Genomic DNA, 27,081 nt, shown 5'->3' on the forward strand with positions numbered 1-27,081 from the left:
ACATGTATCTAATACTAACATGAGATATCTCATAATGTCTTGTAAAATACAGTACTTAATGTTAACTTAAAAGGCTTGAGAATGCTGAGTAAGGCTAATGAAAAATCATTCACATAGTCTTTATGTTAAAGAATATATAAATTTTAATTAAATAGGCCTAACAAGTTCAATAACAATGTATTGGTAAGTAAATAACAGCATTTGAATTAAAAGATCACAAGTTATCAACATATATGTAAAACTATGGCACTAAAATAAAATTATATAAAAAGAACAATCTATCTACCTCATACAGTAGCATGCAAATTAATCCGAACACGACATATTTTTACATCTTTGTCATTGTTGGCCTCACAGCTGCTCATACCGCTTTAATTGACATCTGTAGCACGTGTAATTCCATTGTTGAAGGTCTGTCGTTATTATTTTTTTTATAATATGTGACATTTTGCCTGTCATTTGTACTTCTAAGCATTTCAGTTGTGTTGAAGACTGCAATCCTGTGTACATTCTGTCATCTTCACAAATGGATACAACTCCACGAAAACGGTCTAAAATTATAACATTAGCAGAGCATTCTTCTATGACACAGAGGCAAATTGCTGCAGAATGTCACATCGGTTTGGCTACTGTTAATTCGATCATAAAACGATACAGGGAGACTGGATCCATCACACCCTAGAAAAAAGGAAACTGTGGCCAGAAAAGGAAGACTTCACCTGCAGATGATCGTTTAATTGTCAGGAAAAGTAAATTATATCCTAGACTAACTGCTGTCGACTTAACCCACGAGTTAATAGCTACCACTGGGGCGAATATTCACGTCACAACAGTGCGGCGTAGGCTTTTGGAAGCTGGACGAAGGGCTCGTAAGCCTATTAAGAAGCAACTGCTAGCCCCTGTTATGTGCAAAAAACGCTTAATGTGGGCAAAATTACATCAACACTGGACAGTGAATGACTGGAAGAATGTACTTTTTTCTGATGAGTCTCATTTCGAGGTCCACGGCCACCGTGTTTCTTACGTACGGAAAGGATCCGAAAAAGTAACAGCAGCTCATCTCCAACAAGCACCCAAATACCCCCCTAAAGTAATGTTTTGGGGTTGTTTTACACATGAAGGGCCTGGAGCATTAATACCTATCAAGGGAATGATGAATTCTGACAAATATATTCACTTATTGGAAACCAGAATCGTACCCCAGCTGCAAAAATCATTTCCGGATGGCAGATGTGTGTTCCAACAAGACCTGGCACCATGCCATACGTTTCGAAAAACTACAGAATTCTTCAACAAGAAGAATATCCCCTGGCCAGGCAACTCACCCGAGAACTTGTGGTCAATTTGCAAAAGAAGAATGCAAAAAATGGATTGTTCTACAAAAGTTAAGATGATTTCTGCCCTCATTGGTGTATGGTTTCGTGATGAAGAAATGAAGAATATTTGTGGGAAATTAGTGGAATCCATGCCAAATCGTCTCAGAGCTGTTATTAGGAACAAGGGAGGCCACATAGATTACTGAGGTATGTCTCAGAACCTTTTTTTATCCCGTTTGAGTGTTTTTGCATAAGTAATTACGTTGTTCGGATTAATTTGCACGCTACTGTATTTGATACACAAATATGTATAACATATTAATTTCTAAAGATATGACATTCTTTCACTGTAATTCTCTTACTAATAGCATTACCTATGTAAATAAGTCTGAGTCGGTACTTGTACCCATAAACTCTGTTCAAAGGTATGTACTTTTTCTATTAAAGCTATGGATGAAATATTTCTCATGACAAATTCATTACAAGTTTTAATGAAGTAGCAGTTTTTATTATGTCGAAATTGCGTTTGCAGGCTTATTTCCATATGTGAAAAAATAAATTATATTTTTGCCATGTAAGTATTCATTCCTGTTGTAAAAATACACATGTTTTCAAGTTGGTTTACATTATTTTAAATCTTTAATATAGAATAAAACAACTGTTACAGAAACGGAATGACAAAAACATGATCATTGTTTCAGTAACAGGGATCTTTGACATTCTTTTCATAGTGTCAAAATAATGGTATGTATGAGAACCATAAACTTTGCTCTTAAGACTACTGCTTTTCCTGTTCCTTTCGAACAACTGTAGTAAAATAAGTTATCATCAGAAATGGGTAAAATTGCATGTGACACAGCCATCAGATGTTTTCTCATTCTATATTTCTAAAAAATTAAATTTATTAATGTGCTTTTCTTTTATGATTTATTTCACTAGTGGTAAGGAAATGCCAGTAGTATTTCAGCCAAAAGTATGAAATACCCAGAGAACAGTATACAGACGTAAGCATAAGAGGCAAGAATGGAAGTCTAGTGTTTAATCCCAGGTATGGATGTATTACACTTTCATACAAAAAAAGAGGAATAAGTCCTAACAGATAAATTGACTCGAACGTGTTGAGAAGTGGAAGACATGCTGAACACTTTTTCATATCAAATAAACTTGCTAAGTTTGCAAATGCGTAGCAGGAGTGCAAGAGCAAAACAAGAACCTTAATGGGCTGCTCAAACGATGTGAATAGCAATGGGAACAGAGAGTAATGCCCCACTGTAGCCAACAGCACATACATCTGTGCTTCTTTCTTCCAGATAACAGCCATGAAACTGAAACAAATAACAAGGGCAGCTAATAAAATCACTTACAAAAGGAAAACAGCAATTTATAAAAAATGTTAATGTTCTTCCATACAGAATACAATCCACTAATTACACTGGACAACAAATTTAAAACTTTGTTTCTGTCCTTTAGATGAAACTATGTACAATTTTAACTAAATGAGAGGTGCTGAGTTCATTTCTGAAAACTAAAATTTTCTAACACATACCATTTTCATGGTACACGAACTTCACTTATTTACACAAATTTGTTACACTAGCACATAAAGCAACCTTTGTTTAGCAAAATTCACAAATTAAAATATCTTTTTTTGATCGTTTATGTTTGTAAACAGCTTCTGCAATCTCTCTGATGAGTGACCAGCAATATTCAGCCAGCATACTTGCATTGCACCTTCCACTGAAGCGCTTTTCGAAGGTAGATATTTCTTGATGAAACCTCTCCCCGTGTTCATCGCTTACAGCACCAAGGTTTTTTGGAAAGAAGTCCAGGTGGCTGTCAAGAAAGTGTACTTTCACTGACATGTTGCATCCCATAAGGTGAAAGTAGTGCAACATTTCACTAACATTAGTTAACTTTTTATTTTGGAGAAACAGTATGTGCTGGACAAAAATTAACTGCAGATTCTTTTTTGCGACCACAAAATACATCGAATACACATATTTTTATAAAAAGGACAAACTTCATGTTGTACAGTATTATCTAAGATATTCTTCATAAATTTCTTAATATATTTTGTATCCTGAAACTGTTTAAATAATTTAATAATAATAAAAAGGGTATCGTCACGTGTAACCATGAATGACACTTTATTAGACCTGTTTCGACCTCATCCTGCTGTCTCTTCAGGAGGCCTTCCTTTCGTCAAGTATATTTAAAGAAAATAATATTGTAATACTACAAAAAATCTAATTCGAAAAAATACGTTTACAACACTCCTGAAAAGGCAGATTTGAACATGTCATCTGTCTATCTATCTTTGTACAACAATTTATCATAAATTACTAGTTGCATTTTGACCATATTCAATCTCTACGAGTCAACTTATCCAGAATGATGTACATTAAATTTAGAAATCTTTAATAAAGATTAGGGAGAAAGGAGCTGGCTACCCTACCCTGTTAACTCCTGGCTTAGTTGCCTCATGAGTGATGTTTTATTGGTGTCACATATGAGGTTCAAACCTGTCTTCGGACAATTAACTAAACAACAACAATAAAGATTAATGTGTTTTCTTTCAAATCAAAACCACATAATGACGTTCAACTTCAACAGAAATCATCCAAAGGAGAATCACTCATTTTGATTTCAAACACTTTTCGCATCTTCATACATACTACACACAATTCAGAAACGTTTCAGGAATCTTCTATGCCACATCAGTAAATTTAAAAATGCAGTTATATTGTCAGACTCCAAAGCAGCTATTCTATCAATAGTCTCTAAACACACACCTTCATCTCAAACAGCAGAAATAACTAAAATGCACTCTCAATTAATACCACTCAATAAAAGAATTGTATTCCAATGGATACCATCCCATTGTGGAATCCTGGGAAACGAGAATGCGGATGCTTTAGCAAAGAAGGGCAGCACTGCTACTTACAGACCTGTTACTAAATCTACGTATTACTCTGTGAAAAGATTTATTAAATATACATACTTAAGACTTCAACAAACAAAATTTGATAACACAATCCCAAGGGAAAAAATGGAACTCTCTGCATCAAAATCCACAGTTAATTCCCGATTTACCACGAAAATCGTCTGTAGCTGCATTTAGATTGACAACAGGCCATGATTGTTTGGCCAAACACCTGCATAGAATTGGAATATATCAGTCCCCTAACTGTCCATTGTGCAACTCAAACCAAGAAATGGATTCGGAACACCTCAAAATCTGTGCTTCAGTGGCTGGTCATGATAATATCTTTGAAAAATATTGGAGTGCAAGAGGTCAAATGACTTTATTGTCAAACGCCTGGCATTAGAAAACAACAACGACAACAACAATTCAGAAACAATTACTGCACCAACAACCAGGCACAGCTTTTGGTTGGAAATATATACTTTCAACTGAAGAGAAGAAACTGAAGATTTAAAATATGTATTAGCTTCGTTATCACACTCCTAAAGATGGTGTTAATAGAAAAGTGACTGTTTGATATGATATTTCTATAACAGGATATCTATAAGGGGTATAGAATAGAAGAAAAATAAAGGACGTTGGCCATCTGTGACACAATATACGTAAATATGGGATTTTGGTGTCCCATATGGAATCCACACAAGACAAGTCCTTCTGGCTTAAAATACAATGTGGAATACCTCACAATCCTAGTTAAATGTCGTTTTTTTACTGTATTAAAGATAATCTATAACTAATTTCATACTTACTAAATTCAAGAAAATCACGTGAAATATATTTAAAATTTTAATCTCTTTAATTTTGTCTCTCTCATTTAGGCCCTACATCAAATATATTCAATCTCTAAATGCCTGAAAGTTCACAATTATATATAAACTTGAACCTTGTTAATAGTGCTGAAAGAAATACTGCAACTGCCTAATGACCTTCCAACAGATATGTTGTATACAGACACAAAATTCAAGGGATTAGGTTTATTTTGTTCAGCATGGGAATTATACTTACAACATATAAATGCATGTAAGATACTGCTTAAATCCAATAATTCCTTCCTACATGTTACAAGGCAATTATCCCAAGAAATTACATCCAGTCTCACAGCACTCAATATCACCGAATCAGCAAATATTTTAAATAAATACGGCACTGTAGATGCGCGAAAGATACGGCAAGTATTAAGAGAAAAAGCGTTTGAGAACTGGAGCCAAAAAAAACATAAAGGCAAAGGCGTGCTCTTATACCAACAATATACCCCGGACAATAAGTGGATCCGGAATCACAAGGGTCTTTCCTGTAGTGAGTGGAGGGAAGCAATCAAGATGAATGCTAACATATCAGCTGTACGTAGTGTACCTGGCAGGTCTTCGGGCAGTAACCTCTGTCGACGTTGCGACAGGGAGGTTGAAACCCTTGCCCATGTCCTGGGGGCCTGTCCACACAGTGAACTTCTACGAAATACGCGGCATCATACAGTAAGATCTATAATAGCAACTGCCTTAAGGAACAAAGGTTATTCAGTATATGAAGAAGTACACGGCATATCCAGTGAGGGAGTAATCGAAGAATCGACATAATTGCATTTAAATCTCCCTCCCTTGAAGGTTACATCATAGACCCTACTGTGAGATTCGAATCGCACGAACACCAGCCAGAAGAAGTACACGAGGAAAAAAGGAATATATATATGAACCTTCCATCAGTTTTTATAAGGACAAATACCATCTGGAATCCATCGTCATTACGGGACTAATGATAAGAGCCCGTGGGACCATACCCCGGTTCCTAGTCGACTTCTGTAAATCTTTTGGCCTGCATAAAAATATTTTAAGAGATCTAACAATTGCAGCACTCAAAGGCTCAATACCTATTTTCAGGCATCATACAGTAGCGTGCAAATTAATCCGAACACGACATATTTTTACATTTTCTGTCATTGTTGGCCTCACAGCTGCTCATACCGCTTTAATTGACATCTGTAGTACGTGTAATTCCATTGTTGAAGGTCTGTCATTATTTTTTTTATAATATGTGACATTTTGCCTGTCGTTTTGTACTTATAAGCATTTCAGTTGTGTTGAAGACTTAATACTGCAATCCTGTGTACATTCTGTTTCCTTCACAAATGGATACAACTCCACGAAAACGGTCTAAAATTATAACATTAGCAGAGCATTCTTCTATGACACAGAGGCAAATTGCTGCAGAATGTCACATCGGTTTGGCTACTGTTAATTCGATCATAAAACGATACAGGGAGACTGGATCCATCACACCCCAGAAAAAAGGAAACTGTGGCCGGAAAAGGAAGACTTCACCTGCAGATGATCGTTTAATTGTCAGGAAAAGTAAATTAAATCCTAGACTAACTGCTGTCGACTTAGCCTGCAAGTTAATGGCTACCACTGGGGCAAATATTCACGTCACAACAGTGCGGCGTAGGCTTTTGGAAGCTGGACGAAGGGCTCGTAAACCTATTAAGAAGCAACTGCTAACCCCTGTTATGTGCAAAAAATGCTTAATGTGGGCAAAATTACATCAACACTGGACAGTGAATGAGTGGAAGAATGTACTTTTTTCCGATGAGTCTCATTTCGAGGTCCACGGCCACCGTATTTCTTACATACGGAAAGGATCCGAAAAAGTAATAGCAGCTCATCTCCAACAAGCACCCAAATACCCCCCTAAAGTAATGTGTTGGGGTTGTTTTACATTTGAAGGGCCTGGAGCATTAATACCTATCAAGGGAATGATGAATTCTGACAAATATATTCACTTATTGGAAACCAGAATCGTACCCCAGCTGCAAAAATCATTTCTGGATGGCAGAGGTGTGTTCCAACAAGACCTGGCACCATACCATACGTCTCGAAAAACTACAGAATTCTTCAACAAGAAGAATATTCAGGTACTCCCCTGGCCAGGCAACTCACCCGACATCAACCCCATTGAGAACTTGTGGTCAATTTGCAAAAGAAGAATGCAAAAAATGGATTGTTCTACAAAGGAGAAGATGATTTCTGCCCTCATTGGTGTATGGTTTCGCAATGAAGAAATGAAGAATATTTGTGGGAAATTAGTGGAATCCATGCCAAATCGTCTCAGAGCTGTTATTAGGAACAAGGGAGGCCACATAGATTACTGAGGTATGTCTTAGATCCTTTTTTTATCCCATTTGAGTGTTTTTGCATAAGTAATTACGTTGTTCGGATTAATTTGCACGCTACTGTAATTCAAATTGTTATTTTTCACTCCGACAACAATGTATCACTAAGCCTCAAGGCATTTACTCTATTGTATCATGGTACTCTTTGTCGATGGCAACCTGTAGTGGTTACAGGAAGAAAAATTAAATTAAATTAATCTAAATCTCCAGTCATGTAAAATTAGAAGCAAGCTCTGAGACACAAACCTTAAGGGAATGATGACTAGAAGGATAGCCTTTTCATGAACGTGCCAGCCGAACATGAAGGACCCAGAGGCACACAGCACTATACAGCGCACAAAATGATACGGGTTGCTTGGGCAACACCACAGCTTCACCAGCGCTGGCTAGAACATAATCATGTAGGTATGTTGGCACATAAATGGTTTCAAATAAAATCAATTTATTTCCACTCATTGAAAATACAATATTAAATTTTATTATTTCAAATAATTGGATGTATTTCTTTTTATTTTTTATTTTATTGGGTTATTTTACGACGCTGTATCAACATCTAGGTTATTTAGCGTCTGAATGATATGAAGGTGATAATGCTGGTGAAATGAATCCGGGGTCCAACACACCGAAAGTTATCCAGCATTTGCTCGTATTGGGTTAAGGGAAAACCCCGGAATAAACCTCAACCAGATAACTTGCCCCGACCGGGATTCGAACCCGGGCCACCTGGTTTCACAGCCAGACGCGCTGACCGTTACTCCACAGGTGTGGACTATGTATTTCTATTACTGATTCTAAATGCGTAGAAATGAGAACATTTGTAGCACATGACGTAATTCTTATCACACTTATTGTAACTGATATACTTGTAACCATAGAAAATAAATCTTGTAACATCCGTTGCAAATTATACTGTACAGTGAAACCTCTCCTTACGGACACCCCCAAGTTACAGACACTCCTCATATACGGACAGATTTTTATGTCCCAATTGAAATAATATATAGAAATAATTATAAATTTAACTCTCGTATACGGACACTCTCAGAAACGGACACGGACAGCTGTTTCACAGTCCTAAAGCTTGCTTTACCTCCTGACTGCGGACAGAACTTGGATTTCAAGACCTAATGTGTTACAAAAATTGGAAATTTAGTTCTGAGAAGTGTATAGTAATTCCTTAACATGAAAAAAGACAATAAGAGCCTCGTAGGCTACCACTAGCCCAGCTGGCTACCCTTTGTTAGCTGGAAGCGGGTGGATAAACAGAGTCATAAAATTTAATCTGTCTGATGGGTCCAAGGTTCCCGTGATCGTGAATTTGTATTCGACACATAATAGAGATAGTAGAATTATTCTCTTCACTTCAATCAGTTGTTCTGTTTCGAGAGACCTGAACATAAAGGTTAAGTTGAAAACTGTAAATTACAGTACTGCATAACTGTAGACCTGGAATAAAATTGCATGGCACAGTACTGTATTTTCCTTTTTCAGCCTTATCAACTGTAGTTCAAAGTTGCCAAGAATTTACTGTAGTACAGTAGACTGTATTCAGCATTAAACTACAGTAATACATTTCATTTAAAACGTGAAGGGATACATAATGCATATTATAAATTTACTGTTAGATTGGGGAACCTCCCTCCCAATAAAGGACACCTCCCAGATGTGGACAGATTGTTACGTCTCTTCGATGTCCGTGAATGAGAGGTTTCACTGTATATCATTTCGAAGACAAAAAATAGTCTACGAATTTTAAGATATTTTTTCACTTACCAGAATTGAAAGAAGAGTGCAAACAAATGTAGTTCTGGGTGTGATTTCTGGTAGAATAACATGTTTGTATTCTTGAACAAGTCCGCCAGTCATAACTGCAGCAGGCACATCACTAGTAAGCCCCATGTGCCTTCCTAAAAGTAGTTATAACAAAGGCAAAATAAACCTTCACACTACTTTATCAAATTTGTAGCCCATTCAATTTATCAATGTAAATTTATTATTATTATTATTATTATTATTATTATTATTATTATTATTATTATTATTATTATTATTATTATTACTATTTATTTATTTATTTATTTATTTATTCATTTATTCGAATGACAGATACATAGATAACTTATCTTTGACATAAACACAACCTCAAAATTAAAACAATATCACTTGATAGAACTTAAAATTAAATCTAATAAAATAACTAAACAAAATCCTTAAAGAACTAAAAACTAAGATTTTTTTCTTAAATACCCATTTTTGTTCCGATAAGTTTTGTTAATTTAACAATATTTTCTTTAAGTCCGTCATAAACTTATCTTATATAATAATGTGATATTTCTATTTCATTCTACTTGATGAACGTTTTCGGTTTTGTAAACCATCTTCAGATCACTGTTACCTCTATTGAACTGTTATACTGATGTGCAATGGGTTACATTACCATATTGTATTAAAATATAAAACGTGAGATAAAACGTTAATGAATGTACATATTTAAAAATGGTAACATATTAAATTAAATTAGTCTAAAATGAAGGTTTTGCAGTGTATACAGTCCTTTCAGATATGAAACAATTTTCTTATGACCTTTTACATAATAACTATCATGAGACTGCATTTACAAATAGTTATTGCATAATTATGAATCGTTGAAATTCGTTGGACTACATGAGACTTTTCGCTTCTCAGTATCTGGCACATTCTGTCAGTGATTTTAGAGCTGGGCAGTGTTGGACATGATCCCTATTCATCGCTTCTTGAAGGTCACAAAGGGTACAGGTTGGATTTTGATAAATACCGAAATGGTGGAGATGCTGTGCCAAGCAGTCATGTCCAGTTATTATTGTTATCACCTTTCGAGAGACCGAGACATAGATGGGAGGTGGAATATGATCATAGCGAATGGATTAAAGTTGCTCAGGATAGGGACCGATGATGGCGAGCTTATGTGAGAACGCCAATGAACCTCCAGGTTCCTTAAAAGCCATAAGTAATTAAGTATTATTATTATTATTATTATTATTATTATTATTATTACACTATCAACACTTATAAATCATCAATGATCTGTTAAATTTGTCAAATTAACAACTTTTTAACTTTACTTTGTTAATATTGAAGCTGTTATGGTACTTTACCTTAATGACTAGTTTCAGGAGTCATGTACGCCATCTTCAGATTGCTAGTGAGGTCTTGCATTTTCTTCTGGTTTCTTATGCTGGTATCTTGGTGGGGGTGTGTAGGTTTAGGTGGGGGTATGTTCATGATTGGTAGTGTTGTGTCGAAAAGGGTGTACATTCTGAAATTCAGTTCAGTGTTGAGGATGAGTTGTGCATGTGTTTTCGTATGTCTACCAATCATAAACACACACCCACCAAGACGAAACTAGAATAATAAAAAAACAAGACCTCACTATCAATCTGAAGATGGCATATATTTCTGCCGAAACTACTTACTAAGGTAAAATACCATAGTTTCAATATTAACACTGTAAAGTTTAAAAGTGCTAAAATATTGTTATTTATGCATTTCCTGTACCTGCTATTGTAAGTGCTTTATCAACAATGTTGTAGAGAGCCCAGAAATTTGGTGCCCAATAGGCATGACAGAGTCCTCGTTTAAATGGGAACAGTCTCGAAAACACCTGAAACAAGAAATCAGAATACATTTTATACACTCATTAAATAGAAATAAAATGGTTAGAATGACACGTTTCAATACAAAGACAGTTTTATTTCATTACAAAGAAACACGTTTCATTTCGACTGATATGTTTATACTTTAACTTAAGTAACAGAGGCTATCACAGAATAAGGTGATTACAATCGATTTTAGTGAATATTGTATTTTTACATTTCATTTATATATCCTTGAAGTTGTTTTTTTTTTATTATCCAATTTAATAAACCCTATTTCACCCTGAGGTATATTAGGGTTATACAGTGAAACCTGTTCAAGACGGAAGTGACATGGTCCTAATTTTTTTTCCGTTGTGGACAGGTTTCCGTATTATTTAGGTGTGACATTAAAATGGAATATTTTGTCATTCATATACATGAAAAACAAAATGGCATGTCCCAAACTTCAAGAAGTACAAAATATTCCATTCAACATTCATCACATTAAATCAGCTTTCTGTCGCTTATTACGTTGGTGAATCATTTTGATTAAAATCTCATTTTCTGTATAAATATTATCGTAACTCACTCATTAGTCATTAAACATTACTAAAGTTTGCTAATCTCATTATATTTAATATCTAACACTATACTCTAATACTGTACTGCATATCACTGCACATTATTAATTAATTGGACTAGGAGCCATCTATTAGAAGCCTTGAATTCTGGTTTATTTAATTTCTTTTCCAGTTCAATAGCTTGCTTTGCAGAACAGATCCAGAAATTGGCTTGTTCTTTGAAACGTCATGAAGAACCCACTCCCACAACAGTTCATTTATTTTCACATAAACAGTTGCTTTCTGGTTCCTTTTGTGTCACCAATATTGGCCGCACACCACTCACTCATTATGATCTTTATTTTTTAAAGTGTCACACCTAAGTTTTCCACAACTGTACTTCAATATTATTTCACATAGACTTTGTTTCTAATTTTCCTTTATCTCGATAACTTTTACTTCATCACTTAATGTTAATGCCACATTTTATGCAACTTTTTTTTTTACCTGGAAATCACTACACTTCCGCTCTGTTTAGCTACGACAGTATACGGGTGTGAAGCATTGAAAATCTTTGAAGGGACTCGTCTGCCTAGTCAACAGGGTAATAAAATTTATGACCGACAGGCCAACACACCCTCGTACCCTCTAGAATTTTGCAAAGAAAACTTGTTTTTATCTTAGTGACCTACATATTTTGTATATTCCTTGAAATTACACGCTGTTTCAAAATATAATTACAAAATATAGTATGTCCAAAATATCGTTTCCGTTTTGAACAGTAGCAGACAGTTTCTGTTTCCGCGTTGGACAGTTTCCGTTTTATTCAGGAAAAATTACACATAATACATACAAATTTCGCCGGGACCAATAAATTGTTCCGAAATAGACAGGATTCCAGATTATTCAGGTTCCGATTTGAACAGGTTTCACTGTAGTTGGCATCAAAATACATATTTTATAACCAATAAACAACAGTAAAGTGATAACATAAAATAGTGGTCACAGTTACAATTCACATGAATTATTAGAAGCATGCACATTAGTGAAAGAATGGCTCCTGTTAAAGATTAATGAGATGTTTGAGGAATAATCAATGTAAAAGGTATACAAGAATGTCTAACCGTGTCAGAGTAAATCACGATCTTAAAAAGATAATCAATAATAGATTAATAAAACAAAGTTTCACTTTCACTTTCAAATTAATACTTAATTCATGAACAATGAAACGGTTAAGAATAATAAAGAGATATTACAAGCAGTGATTTACGGTTACAAGTTACATACATGATTCAGGAACAATTATAATAATTAAAATATAACACAAGTAATGACTTACAACTAACGAATACCGAAATTCTTGAAGGGCAATATATAATGGTAGGGCAATACAAAAGATTTAAAAACAAATGTAAGCAGTACAGTAAAAGAATAGTAGAAAAAATGACTTAAGATTACAAATTAAACATATTATTTTTAAAGCAATAGATAAGAACAAAGAGATACTAATAACAATACATTGACTGTAGTTATAGATTAAACACATTATTTTAAAAAACAAACACGCAAAGGATTAATAGCTATTCAAAGGGACCATGACTGTAATTCACATCTTCTTGAGAAGTTGTTGAGAACTTACAAACAGATTAACAGTCTCAAAATTATTTTGGTTAGTCAAATGTAATTAATTTCCTAATTCATTTTGAGTGAAAGTCGTCCCATACTTCATGCTACTTTGGCACAGGATACATTTAACATTCAGATACACTGACAAGCCAATAGGATGTAGTCACAAGCAAGAACGTGACTAAAAACAAAGATAACAACAAATATATATTTTTTTTACTTGGTTATTTAATGATGCTGTATCAACTTCTAGGTTATATTTAGCGTCGATGGGATTGGTGACAGCAAAATGGTATTTGGCGAGATGAGGCCGAAGAATCGCCATAGATTACCTGACATTCGCCTTACACTTGGAGAAAACCTCGGAAAAATCCCATCAGATAATTAGCCAAGTGGGAATCGAACCTGTGCCCAAGTGCAACTCCAGATCGGCAGGCAAGCACCTTAGCTGACCGAGCTACACAGTGGCTAACAAAGTATCAATGTGGATCGATGTTATCTGGGCTAAAGGGCTGTGGTCTGTTGACGCTGTTGCTACCATATGTTTCCTTAGCTAAGGAGATCTTTGTGCTCCAGTGTGCCACACTATTGACGATGTCTACTGGAGCAGCAGACAAAACATATGGTAGCAACAGCGCCAACAGACCACAGCTTTTTAGCCTGGATAACATTGATCCATATAATGCTGGCCATGAAAGTCTACATTCCTAAAGTATCAATGTGTACACATTTAAAATATAAAACTTTTCTACTTAGGTAAAATTCAATTATATGTTCTTTTTTTAATACAGCATAAATATTACAAAGCTTTGATAACTTAATAACAGTGTATGTATGTAAAACTTAAAAGAATTGCAGATTATAATATCCTCACAGAAATATGAATTTGAAATAAGCATGAATAACAACTTACATAAGTAAAGGTAGGTATTTGTGAAAAAAAAGTTTCTCCATAATATGAGAGTTTAAAGGATTTAGGCTGGTATTCATAGTCGACACTTTATATCACCACTTTGCAAAGTGACACTTTTGACGAAAGTGGCTCTTTCATATTAGTGGTATTCATAGACGATTGAAGAAGTGCACTTTACAAAGTGTCACTTTATGCCAGCAAAGTGTAGAGTTACAATTTGGTTGGTAACAGAAGTCCCACAATGCCTTTCAAAACAGGTGAACAAACAATAACAAATTAATGTGTAACCTACAAATTACAATGCTTGTGATTTGAATTGGGAACCTAATTGATCGCGCGAGAAAGAAAAAATATATTTAAAGTTGTTTTATTTCAGTTTCTAGTTTTTGTTACCGATAGTTTAGATTATTTCAGTCAGTTCAGATATATAATATTTTATTAAATAGGTAGTGATCCTGCTGGTGAAATTAGGTTAGGTTTTGTACAGTACATAGCTGATCCATTAATTTATATAGTTAGATTAGGTTTTGTACATATTTTTCATTGATTTATGTCGCTAAGTTAGGTATTGTATGTATCCGTTCCACTGATTTATATAGTTCGGTTAGATTTTGTACATATCTTCTATTAGTTTATATAGTTAGGTTAAGTTGGACTGAGTAGGTTAAGTTTTGTGTATATATATCATTAAATTTATATCGTTAGGTTAGGTTTTATACACATCTGCTTCATTGATATATATTTTATTTCCTTTAGTTTCATTTTTGTCTTTTTCGTGAATAGTGAATAGAAGTAAAAAAAGAATGAAATAAACACATTACTACTGCTATTATTATTATTATTATTATTATTATTATTATTATTATTATTATTATTATTATTGTTGTTGTTGTTGTTGTTGTTGTTGTTGTTATTATTATTATTTTCTCTCTCTTGTTTCCATTATTGCCTGCTCTTCAGGAATATTTTGAATTCCAATTTTTTCTACAATGCAAAACAAAATAGGCCTAATAGTATGAGATCTCTTTTCATGGTGAGGTTATGAACTAGAGACAGTATCTCAGCAGAAGCAACCATATCTGATGTATTGCTTACCGGCGTGAAAATATATATTATCAAAACAGTAATGATTATATCAACATCAAGATAAATCTTATTTCAAAATACAGGCAGTCAACAAAAATCAAAATCATTTTAAACCCAATATAATTATGGCATCTGCTTAGAAGGCAGGCACGTGAGGTCTCTCAATGCTAATTTAAGATAGTTATGCCTACATTAGATTGAAGTTAGTTTAATATTATTTAAGTTAAAATATTCGTTTCAGTAATAAAAAAATAGGTTATATAGGCATATCTACCTACATATCACTTCATCGAATTGAGGTTATAAATATACGAATGTTACTGAACTATAATATTATAGATATTAATGTATGGTACATATCTGTAGCATAGAATTTTAATGCAGTCAATAACTGTATTATTGGAGGCACTGGCAAACCTCTATTATTCGTTTTTGTCTACCGGTCATCGAAAAGATAAGCAATCTCAATAACAGTTTCTTTATCAAATCGGAACAGTTTTTTTTTAAATTCTATATCATTATAAAATTCCACGGGATTGTCTTTAGGCCTATCTCTAATGTAGCGCTTTCGTACATTGTCCACTAATTGTGCTACTTCTTCTGCACGTTCTAATAAATAATTCGACAACTTCCAAGACGTCCGCCATTTTTCGACAAAGTGACACTTTCGGCTTAATGTGTGGTCGGAAGTACACTTTCATCCAAAGTGTTCCTTTGCATCAAAGTGTCGACTGTGCAACGGAAAAGTGATACTTTGCATCTTCCAAAGGACACTTTAATCGGAAGTGTCGACTATGAATACCAGCCTTAACATTTAATCACCTGAGGTAGTTGGTTCAAAACAATGAAAGGTCCAAACGAGACTAGGAAAACAGATGCCACCACTAAGCCAAGCTTGGCAAACCGAGCTGGTGAAAAGGATCTCCACTGCACAGAAATACCAGAATGTGTGCCCAGGAAGCAGTAGCTACGTAGGAGATACACGAAATATGCAGGAGCCACATACATGAAGATGTGCTTCATGTTGAGGAGTACGGCAAACCAGAAGGCTGCCCACAAACACTGGCCCTGCAAACAAGGCATCATTAAGAGATTTCTGAAGTCCAAGCTCAATCACGCCATACTGATTTGAAGGGGGTGAGAATGATATAGCTAGTCCTAAGCCACACAAACAAAATTTTACAGGAGAGGGTATTAAAAGTTTAGAGTCCAATGCTATTAGGTGTGGTATTATAATTTCTTCAGCATGTATTATTAATACATCTGCCTGCCATTACAGATGACCATATAGGTTCGGAAAACAATTTCAGAAAAATACATATATTGAATAGAGAGAAACAAGAAATATATCAATACAATAGATAGTAATCAAGTACAATATGCAATTTAGAAAGTTAGAAATTTAAACATTCGATGGCTTAGTGCACACATGTGTTAAGTACATTTTCCAGTCAAATTGAGTTAAGTACAAAATCGAAGTCCTGTGAGGTGTATCTTTACTATGCACAAATGTGGGAAATGAATACTAAGAGTGTCCTATGTTATGTTCACGTTTTGGGAATAGATGTTAATTGAAGTGCAATCAAGTATTGAAAATTAAAACTTGTTTTCCTCAAAATTAAGAAATTAGTACTTACAACATGTGTGTACTAAGCCATCACATTATATAAATGATTATGTAAAATTCCTATGGATTTCTTTGAGATATTTAAACAAATACTTTTAATATCTTGGGATGTCATATCATATTGTTTTAAAATGTCAGTAGTATATTTATATGCTGATCCGCAAGCACCAAAAAGCAAACTCCTCACTTCCCATGTGCAATCAATTGCATTATACCTCTCACTCAAGTGAGGAACACAGGGGTGCTAAATGACTTGTTTTTCTTGATCAACCGCTGGCTTGAGATACATCCTTTTCGAACGATACAGTTGGGTCCAATATTACTGCCTTTTTCGTCTGTATACTTAGAACAACTATATCCACTTGTCTGTTACTACCATCCTCAGATATACAATATACTTCTCCATGTACTTAAAGATTTTTATTTTTCCTTAAATGTTAGGCAATCACAATAACGAAGTGTCAATATCAGGCTGCTGCTTCAAACCCAAAATCGTGATTGGATGAGAAATGTAATATTAAGTGTCGTAATAAACATGTTATTAAAAAGGTTGTTCCAATGATTACATGTAGCCCGTGAAATCCTGTTGCGATAAAGAATGTAGAACCATATACGGAATCTCCAATAGTAAAGGGTGCTTCTATGTATTCATAAGCTTGCAGGACGGTAAAATAAATTCCTAATACAACTGTGAAAAATAGACCTTGCAGTGCTTGATTATAATTATTTTCTAAGAGACCATGATGTGCTCATGTTACAGTAACACAAATTTGTATAGCTTAATGAAAGTATGCTACTTTGTATTGTATATATTTGTATAGTTTTGGCCGATGAATTGTATATGCTTTAAATTGAATAGTAATCTATATAGCTCTACTGATAAATTGTTTGTGTTTGTAATTTGAAGTAGTTTGCATGATATGTATTATCAATTTCTGTATATCACAACTGGTTGAATTGTTTATGCCTTAAATTTAATTAAATTGTTTTGTATTATAATATAGCTCAACTTATGAATGATCGTTTGCGTTTGTAAATTTAATAATCTGATTGGCTATGTATTGTATACTTTTAGTAGAGCCATCGATGTAGCTCAGTCGACAGACTCGCTGGCCTGCTGATCCGGAGCTGCGTTCGGGCTTGGGTTGGATCCCCCTTTGGACTTTGGTTTCTTCGGAGGTTTTCCCCAGCCGTGGGACTGAAGCCGGATGGTCTATGGCGAGTCCTGGGCATCAACCTCTTTGATTTGATTACCCCCTTTGATTTGATTTCCTGGTTGGGTTTTTCCGAGGTTTCCCCCACCGAAAAGGCAAATGCCGGGTAATATTTTGGCGAATCCTCGGACCTCATCTCATCTCACTACATCTCGCCAAAATGTAAAAAAAAATGTAAAAAAATGTAAAAAAATTGTACAAAATTGTAAAAATTGTAGAAAATTACTAAATTGTAAAACTATAAAATTTGTAAAAATTTTAATTGTAATATTGTAAAATGTTGACATGTTCCACATCTTAAAGCTTCATTGCTCATGTAAGATCTATGGAATAAAATAAATAAATGAAAAAAAAAAAAAAAAAAAAAAAATGAAACTCCTGATGCTAGTAGAATGGCTGTATTTAATAGTGGAATTTGTAGTGGATTGAATGGATAAATTCCTATAGGTGGTCATAGAGATCCAATATCAATAGTGGGGGACAATCTTCTGTGGAAAAATGCTCAGAAAAATGAAATGAAGAAGAATACTTCTGAAATAATAAATAGGATTATTCCTCACCATAATCCTTTTGTCACTATTTTGGTATGTAATCCTTGATAAGTCCCTTCTCGTACAATATCTCGTCATCATTGAATTACTGTTAGTAATATAATGGTTATGCCGATTATTAATAATTCTTGATTATATTGATGAAGTCATTTAATTATACCTGTTATTGTTACTATTGCTCCAATAGCTCCTGTTAATGGTCATGGACTTTGATCAACTAAGTAAAATGGGTGATTTGCGTGTCTTGTCATTAATTTACTTCTCTAGAATATAAGGTACTTAGTACTGCAAATACGTAGGGTTGAATAATAGCTACTGCTGATTCTAGAATTAATAATGCATGGTGATGGACATTGCGCAATAAATCTCCTTTAGGACATAACTCTAGCACATGACCAAGAATCTCAGTTGCCTCACATCTTGGAATTCCACACTGTCGTGAAGTCGTTGTTCACCCTGATACTGATCTCACTGCTGCAGTATTGCATGACATTTTAATGGCAGTGGTCCATTCTGATGACGATAATCATTTGTTGATTAATGTTTATAATATTTTAATAGTAGCTTCCCTTATGTGTAAGAAATGAAGTCGCGCAAAAAAGAAACACACTATCTCATACTCATCCTGTACTACAATGTACTGTAATTAAAACAGATACAATAACGTACTCAAAATTAAGAAGGTAAGTTGAACAAATTTGGAATTTTTTTCTGCTTCTATTTTGTAAAATTCTGCATAGCTGTAAGTCATTCTCAATTCTTCCTTAGCCAAAACAAATTCATGTCATGCATCAGCTTTTTGTGCGAGATCGTGCGTATTTGCTTGGTTTCCGCACAAAACCAATCCGTGGAAAGTATAAAATTCCACATTCAGTATTCCCAACCTAACATACATAACAATTTCCCTCTTCTTACCGCTTAAGTGACATATTGATTTTACTGCTTTAGGCTTTTAACATATTATTTTTAGAGACGTTCAATATAGTAATAATTATAAATTGGAAACTTACCACTGCAATTTCACCTAAATTGCACTGTTAATTATTATTTTTAAATATTTGCAAAAATTAAGTAAACTCTACAACTCCACTAAAGTTACTGCATTCATGATGCAAGTAACATTAAGGAAGCCGTGAAAAAATCAACAAGATTCCAGATGCCGATGTTATTACTGCAATATGTTATATAAATAATATTGTTGAAATATTAAAATGAAAAATAAATCATTACATAACCTTACCATTTGTTTTAAGTTCGCATTTATAGACTGGGGGAAAAAAAAAGACAGACGTATATCACGGCCTGCTGGAGTATAGTAAACACAGAAAACATTTTAAAGCAACAATGTTGAAGATAGATATTTTTGTTTTGCAAATTTGCCGTCATTGAACAGAAACCAAGATGGAGATTTCATTGCAACTAATTAGAAATTCGTCTTTCAGGTATGTAATAAACGATCTTCGCACAAAATAATGTACGATACACGAGCGGTATGTTTTCTTTCAATTCTCGGAAATTAAAAAAAACTCAACTACGTTTCGCTTTTTCAAACTTTTCCTCGAACATGAAAACTTCAACATACCGCTCTTGTAATGCATATTACTAATTTTTATCATTCTCAATTTGTTTTATCTTTCACAATTATTTATTTATTTATTCATTCATGTGTTCATTCATTCATTCATCCATTCATTTATTCATCCATTCATTTACTCATTCTTTCATTCATCCATTCATTTATTTATTCATTCATTCATTTATGCATTTAGTTATTTATTTATTCATTCATTTACTCATTCATTTATTCATTCATTTATCCATTCACTCATTTATTTATTCATTTATTTATTCACTCATTCATCCATTCATTTATTTATTTACCGGTATTCATTCAATTATTTATTCACTCATCCATTCCTTTATTTAGGCCTATTTATTCATTAATTTATTCATTCATTTATTTATTTTTGCTCCTATCTACATTGTACTATATGTAAATGTAATACCGGTATCTGTTTGCAAATAAATGTCTGCACAGTGTGTAATCTGTGGATTACAGTATGGTACACAACATGGTCTGGTATTGTTTGTAAAGAGTTCCACCTTCTTTTCTTAGAATTCCAGTTCCTGGCCGTAAAATGATTGACATTACCAGCTATCTGCGAATTCCTCTCAATGGCACTAAATACTACTTATGAGGGAATAAAAATTCACATATTTCTGTGAACACTAAACCTACTCTTCTCCTCTCCTTTAGACACGCAGCACAATATTATTATAATGCTCTTACCTGCAGAATTCTAGCCACAGATATTAAGAGAAGGCCCAGAAGAAAACCATTATACTGAAAGTGTATATGGTCAACCAATAGTAGACCAGCATTGCCCAAGAGAAGTATCTGCAAAATTGTTGCTGGTGATCCCCAACGAGAACCCCATTTACTGCTTTTTCGAATGCCACTGCTGCTTAAATAGCTGCATAGTCTGCAAAATTTCAACACATGTTTCTTTTATTTCATTTTCAAGAACATACTCATACTGGAAACTAAAAATTTCCAATTTTAATTTGACTCAAAATTACTGTTTTAAAATGATATTAACTTATGATACAATCACCTATTAATGCTCACAAATATTAAAGTTACTGGTGTCATTAACAATGTGTTTAAATCAAAACAAACTTTAACCAAAACCCAGATAAGATTGTCTAACGTATTGACTCTTCCAACTTTATTATATGGTTGTGAAAACTTTACTATATGGACAATCAAGGCAAAACATAAAGCAAAAATAATGAAATTGCTGCAGAAATGACAAATTTAAGAAGAACAGCAGGTTATAAATGGAATGACTACAAAAAAAATACAGAGATTTTGGAAGAAATGAGAATGACATCAGTCTTTGAACAAATTTTAAATTATAAGTCAAAATGAACATAACATGTTAATAGGATGTCCCGCAACAGATATCCTAAATTACTAAAAAATTACACCCGGTGAGTACAAGAAACCCTGGAAGATCACTGAAGAGACTTCTCGGCCTGTAATATGAGACCAGAACGAGCCAATATGTGGCACAACTCCTTGGAATCTACATTATTATGATGATGATGATGATGATGATGATGATGATATTATAATAGACAAAAATACAAAACATTGAGAAATTAGAAACATTTTTAAGTACGAGCCCAGATCACAAATAGATTGCTCATTCCTATGTTAAAATAGGTTACACTTTAAAGAGAACAACTGCCAGGATTGCCACCCGTCCGCCGTAAACGAACACGAGATGGCAGTACAGTCACTAATGCAATTCAGATGGGAGTTATGACGTGACTCCTTATGTAACAACTAGATGGCAGCATAGTAAACCTGACAAAAGTTGTTGCCGTCGAAACCTATAACGCCAAGCAATCTGGGTATATATGATCTAGGGTATGAGTATTGCAATTTTGTCACCATTCGCCTCACTAAATTTACATTGGAACAGCTATAGTGATCCATAATAATGTATACTTAAACCATTTTACCACAAATTTGGCTACGGTAAAATAGGTACTAATTTTTACTCCATTTGTATTGTATTTTTGGTGTAGGGAAAATACTCGCCTTTTATTCAGTGATTTATAGTACCGGTACTATCATGGCTCACTATAGCTTAGCCTATACATTAAATTATAAACACAAAATGATATTTTCAAATACAAATTTAATATATGAACTGTACTCACTCTTGAGTTCCGTAAGCAAAAACAAGGTCTGTAACAATCACGGATAACCTCTGAAATAAGACTGTTCCCGATGAAGCATAGTTCAGGTTTTTCACTTCTAGCATCTCAGGATCAAAAAACTTCGCGAAGTGGGATAAAAAGAACTCAAACCACGCAAAGAGGGGAGGATAGTCCAGTGTCCATTCCGAAGTCGCTTCTTGGTACCACTTGCTGATTGGAAGACTGTGTGTGATAGCCAGCCAATTGCGATGCACCTCGAAATCTGTGGAGCGACTGATAAAAAAAAACATTATTAAAGAAGCATTATTAAAAACAAAAACAAATTAAAAATACATTCCGCACTATACCGTACTTATGGGTTTTATACATAAATGATAGACTAAAGAAGTGATTTCCAATCATGTCAGAGAAATGATATAGTCGCCAGAATAGTCCCAAAAGTTTCTGTGGAATGTCAAATTAATGTCAATCAAGCTATTGCGAACATTAAAAATGTACAGTCCCAGAAACAAAAAATGGTTCAACTCTTGAAGATCCTTACAGAGCACGATTCAACCCAGTATTATCTGAATAGTAGTACAGGAAGGCATTTATGCCACAATGAGATGGGATCCATTGGATGACTACTGTCCTGTTCTGCGCAATGAGGTTTTTAATCAATTTCCTGCAATCTTATATGTGCTTGAGAGGTTGGTGACAAAAGATATTGCAGCCTGAGAATCACAGCTTTCGAGAATGCTGATGACTGGTATGACAGTTGTTTCAGAGCAATTTGAATGGTTTTTACTTCCCCATCGAAAACAGTATGATTTCTTCCTAGAAATAGGTCTGCAGTGTACGCTACCTCCGGTATTTTCTTCTCTTTCTGTTTGGGATCCGTTAGTATACATATACATATAACCACTTCTCCTCTGGATATTGTTAGGTCTGTTATATGTGTATTAAATTGAGGAGGTACAGAAGGGGAACAAAACCAACTGTGGTAACTTTCGAGGAATATCACTTTTATTGACGTCATACAAAATTTTGTCCAATATTCTTTTGAGAAGATTAACTCCGTACGTAGATGAAATTATTGGGGATCATCAGTGTGGTTTTAGGCATAATAGATCAACTATTGATCAGATTTTTTGTATTCGACAGATAATGGAGAAAAAATGGGAGTAGGCCTATAAGGGTACAGTATATCAGTTATTCATAGATTTCAAAAAGGCATATGACTCGGTTAAGAGTGAAGTATTATATGATATTCTTATTGAATTTGGTATTCCCAAGAAACTAGTTTGATTAATTAAAATGTGTCTCAGTGAAACATACAGCAGAGTCCGTATAGGTCAGTTTCTATCTGATGCTTTTCCAATTCACTGCGGGCTAAAGCAGGGAGATGCACTATCACCTTTACTTTTTAACTTCGCTTTAGAATATGCCATTAGGAAAGTTCAGGATAACACAGAGGGTTTGGAATTGAACGGGTTACATCAGCTTCTTGTCTATGCCGATGACGTGAATATGTTAGGAGAAAATCCACAAACGATTAGGGAAAACACGGAAATTTTACTGGAAGCAAGTAAAGAGATAGGTTTGGAAGTAAATCCCGGAAAGACAAAGTATATGATTATGTCTCGTGACCAGAATATTGTATGAAATGGAAATATAAAAATTGGAGATTTATCCTTCGAAGGGGTGGAAAAATTAAAATATCTTGGAGAAACAGTAACAAACATAAATGACACTTGGGAGGAAATTAAACGCAGAATAAATATGGGAAATGCGTGTTATTATTCGGCTGAGAAGCTTTTATCATCTAGTCTGCTGTCAAAAAATCTGAAAGTTAGAATTTATAAAACAGTTATATTACCGGTTGTTCTGTATGGTTGTGAAACTTGGACTCTCACTCTGAGAGAGGAACATAGGTTAAAGATGTTTGAGAATAAGGTGCTTAGGAAAATATTTGGGGCTAAGAGGGATGACGTTACAGGAGAATGGAGAAAGTTACACAACGCAGAACTGCATGCATTGTATTCTTCACCTGACATAATTAGGAACATTAAATCCAGACGTTTGCGATGGGCAGGGCATGTAGCACGTATGGGCGAATCCAGGAATGCATATAGAGTGTTAGTTGGGAGACCAGAGGGAAAAAGACCTTTGGGGAGGCCGAGACGTAGATGGGAGGATAATATTAAAATGGATTTGAGGGAGGTGGGATATGATGATAGGGACTGGATTAATCTTGCACAGGATAGGGACTGATGGTGGGCTTATGTGAGGGCGGCAATGAACCTTCGGGTTCCTTAAAAGCCATTTGTAAGTAAGTAAGGTACAGATAGTTCGTTTTATCGGCAAACTCCGAAAACCCTAGACACTTCGAGTTTCAGAATGTGTTAGTTTAACTACCTATATTAAATGTTAACTGCTGACTGTTACACAACTAGCTTGTTGTTACAGATCACTCTTTTAAGTCTACAGTTCCACACTTGTCTTTAAAATTATATTGATAAGTCTTAACACTATCTCTTTTCTAAATGTAAACAAATAATTTCACTTAAATTAGTAATTACACAGTCTAGTATATAGTCAAGAAGCTTGAGTTGTGAGGTTGCTAGGAACAATAGACTGTGCCGGTACTATTTCACATTGTCTGTAATGAGGCAATATTAGCGATCCTAGTGGTTAGCAACTGTCTATGGATGCATATTTACTACATATTGAGCTTCGTGACTGTATATACTAGACTGTAGTAATTGAGTAAAAAGGTAAAATTGTTCACTTTTAAACCTCTCTCTCTCTATGGTGAATCCATTTAAATGAAAAATGAAAACCTGAGTGATGTCACCCATGTGAAATGTCAAGTATCACTTAGGAAGATCATTCTAAGATATTCAAAATGCAATGCGACTCGGAACATATTTTCAATTATTATAAAATACAAAGAACTTTAAGACATTTAATACTTGCAAAATATGCCAAGTACAGAGAGTTCATATGCAGACTGGTCTCACTCCAACCTCTACTTAACAAAATCTGTTGTTGGGCAGCGAACTGTCATGCAAATAGGAGATGCATGCTTCCTTATGCAGACTGGTCCCTCCAACCCTTTCCTGGGACAGGTACTCCGCATTAAGCTGATGTAACATTACTACCTGGGACCGGTCTGCATAGGAACTATCTGTATTTATGTAGCGATTTCAAAATCTGGCAAAATTTGAATACAGGCAAACATCACTTTATAATAAACATATACCGAGGTTTGACAGAGTAGAGATGGTGTGATGAGGAGTTAAGTGACAGGCTAATGTCTGTGACAGATAGCTCCGAAGTCTGTGACGGGTAGCACAGAGATCTGTGACAAGTAATAGTAATTTCATGTCATTTCTTGTGTTCAGCGATGGTGCTTACCAGTATTCAACTTTCACCAGACATTTTAAATCTAACTTTAGAGGGTAAAACTGTCCCACGTAAGCTTACCCACATTGATTGTAACATATAGTGTTTAACTACTAATAAATAACAGTATTGTAATACGTATGCTTTGTCGATTAATCTTAACGAATGTTTAAATAAGCTAAGTTGGTGAAATTAGCACTAGGGTATTTCCAGTGATTTCAGAAGTGAAAATAGTTTTATTTATAAGGTATTTTTTGTTGGGATGCAGTCGATCGTATATACAAGGCTGTAACATATGCCTAAACTAACCAAACCTAGTCTGTCACAGATTCGTATATGTAAGGCAATTTAAAGCTGAGTAGGTTAACTCCAAATTAGGAACCTTTTACGAGGTTAGATTGATTAGATGGTTATGAGTAGGTGCATTTCTTCCATCATCTCCGGAAAGAATGACCAACATCAAGTGAAGTTCTCTTCGTGTAATGACAATGCTTTAAATACACTGTATGTTTTGGGTTTAAATAAAAGAAGGTATTCAGTTCAGTATCCTAGCCGATCGGATGTAAGACAAATATTTAATCAATCTTACGACATAGCCTATGGCATGTTTTTGACCATGAGATTATTTTTCTAAAAACAGTGTAAATTTGTACAGCCCTGGCTGAAAATTATTTCATACAATTGTTCAAGATAATGTAAAGTATCTGAACCACAGTTTTCAGTTTAATTTGTCTTTATTTTGAAAGTAAAAGAAATTTCTAACATATTATGCCTTTAACAAACCGCAAAAATATCAATTTCATCTCTTAGAGTTCAATCTTTACAGTGTTGGCAGCATTGTATTGGCGCTTCTGCTAACAATCCAACACGTACTGCCGAACACTTACCAAGAATTAGTGCAACAATAATTCGGATTCTTCCAACACATTCCTGTTCTTTATACTTACTACGATGGAATTAATAGTAGTTTTACACATGAAATTAAGGCAACCGTGCTCCAAAACATTATTCTTTGCACTCAACTTCAGAACAACAACCGGTAGAAACAGTTGATACACGTCATCCGCCAATTGCACCATGCAGCCCTACAGTTTGTTCCATATGTACAACCTCTATGGTATTGAATTATGTAGTACGGGCAGCGGGAGAAAAGGGGTAATTATAGGGAATTACGAATTCATAAGTTCTATCGGCTCGATTCGTAGAATCAGTCCATTTTGTGGCGTATCACAAAATTCAGCTTCCAATGTCTGTCTAATCATCAAGTAGGCATGCCGAAGATATTAAACATTTAAATTTCCATTAT

At 34.5% G+C, this 27,081-nt stretch overlaps 1 protein-coding gene across 2 annotated transcripts; it reads right to left on the reverse strand.

The window, feature by feature from the left end:
* Positions 1 to 1,520: 1,520 nt before the first annotated feature.
* On the reverse strand, positions 1,521 to 26,876 carry xit (ALG6/ALG8 family glucosyltransferase xit). 2 transcript variants are annotated; one of them, XM_069823082.1, is made up of 8 exons: positions 26,723 to 26,876; positions 22,389 to 22,661; positions 20,947 to 21,139; positions 16,087 to 16,332; positions 11,000 to 11,105; positions 9,239 to 9,372; positions 7,712 to 7,851; positions 1,521 to 2,641 (listed from the first exon to the last, which is right to left on the reverse strand). In XM_069823082.1, the coding sequence occupies exons 1-8, from the start codon at positions 26,779 to 26,781 to the stop codon at positions 2,221 to 2,223; spliced, it is 1,572 nt and encodes a 523-aa protein (XP_069679183.1). In that variant the 5' UTR covers positions 26,782 to 26,876; the 3' UTR covers positions 1,521 to 2,220. The 2 variants fall into 2 exon arrangements, with proteins under 2 accessions (XP_069679183.1, XP_069679184.1); XM_069823083.1 differs by lacking the exon at positions 16,087 to 16,332 and having other exon boundaries at positions 2,083 to 2,641; positions 26,723 to 26,864.
* Between the last annotated feature and the right edge of the window lie 205 nt (positions 26,877 to 27,081).

This window comes from Periplaneta americana, chromosome 4, assembly GCF_040183065.1.
Source record: "Periplaneta americana isolate PAMFEO1 chromosome 4, P.americana_PAMFEO1_priV1, whole genome shotgun sequence".
NCBI classification, from domain to species: domain Eukaryota; kingdom Metazoa; phylum Arthropoda; class Insecta; order Blattodea; family Blattidae; genus Periplaneta; species Periplaneta americana.

What these genes read in the sequence shown, in the direction of transcription:
- xit (XM_069823082.1), bottom strand. Translation starts at nt 26,781, where the DNA reads ATGTTTTGGAGCACGGTTGCCTTAATTTCATGTGTAAAACTACTATTA. An exon ending in CTGTGGCTAGAATTCTGCAG is followed by an intron (nt 16,333 to 20,946) that starts GTAAGAGCATTA and finishes CCTTGTTTGCAG; the next exon opens with GGCCAGTGTTTGTGGGCAGC. An exon ending in GCACTCTTCTTTCAATTCTG is followed by an intron (nt 7,852 to 9,238) that starts GTAAGTGAAAAA and finishes ATTATGTTCTAG; the next exon opens with CCAGCGCTGGTGAAGCTGTG.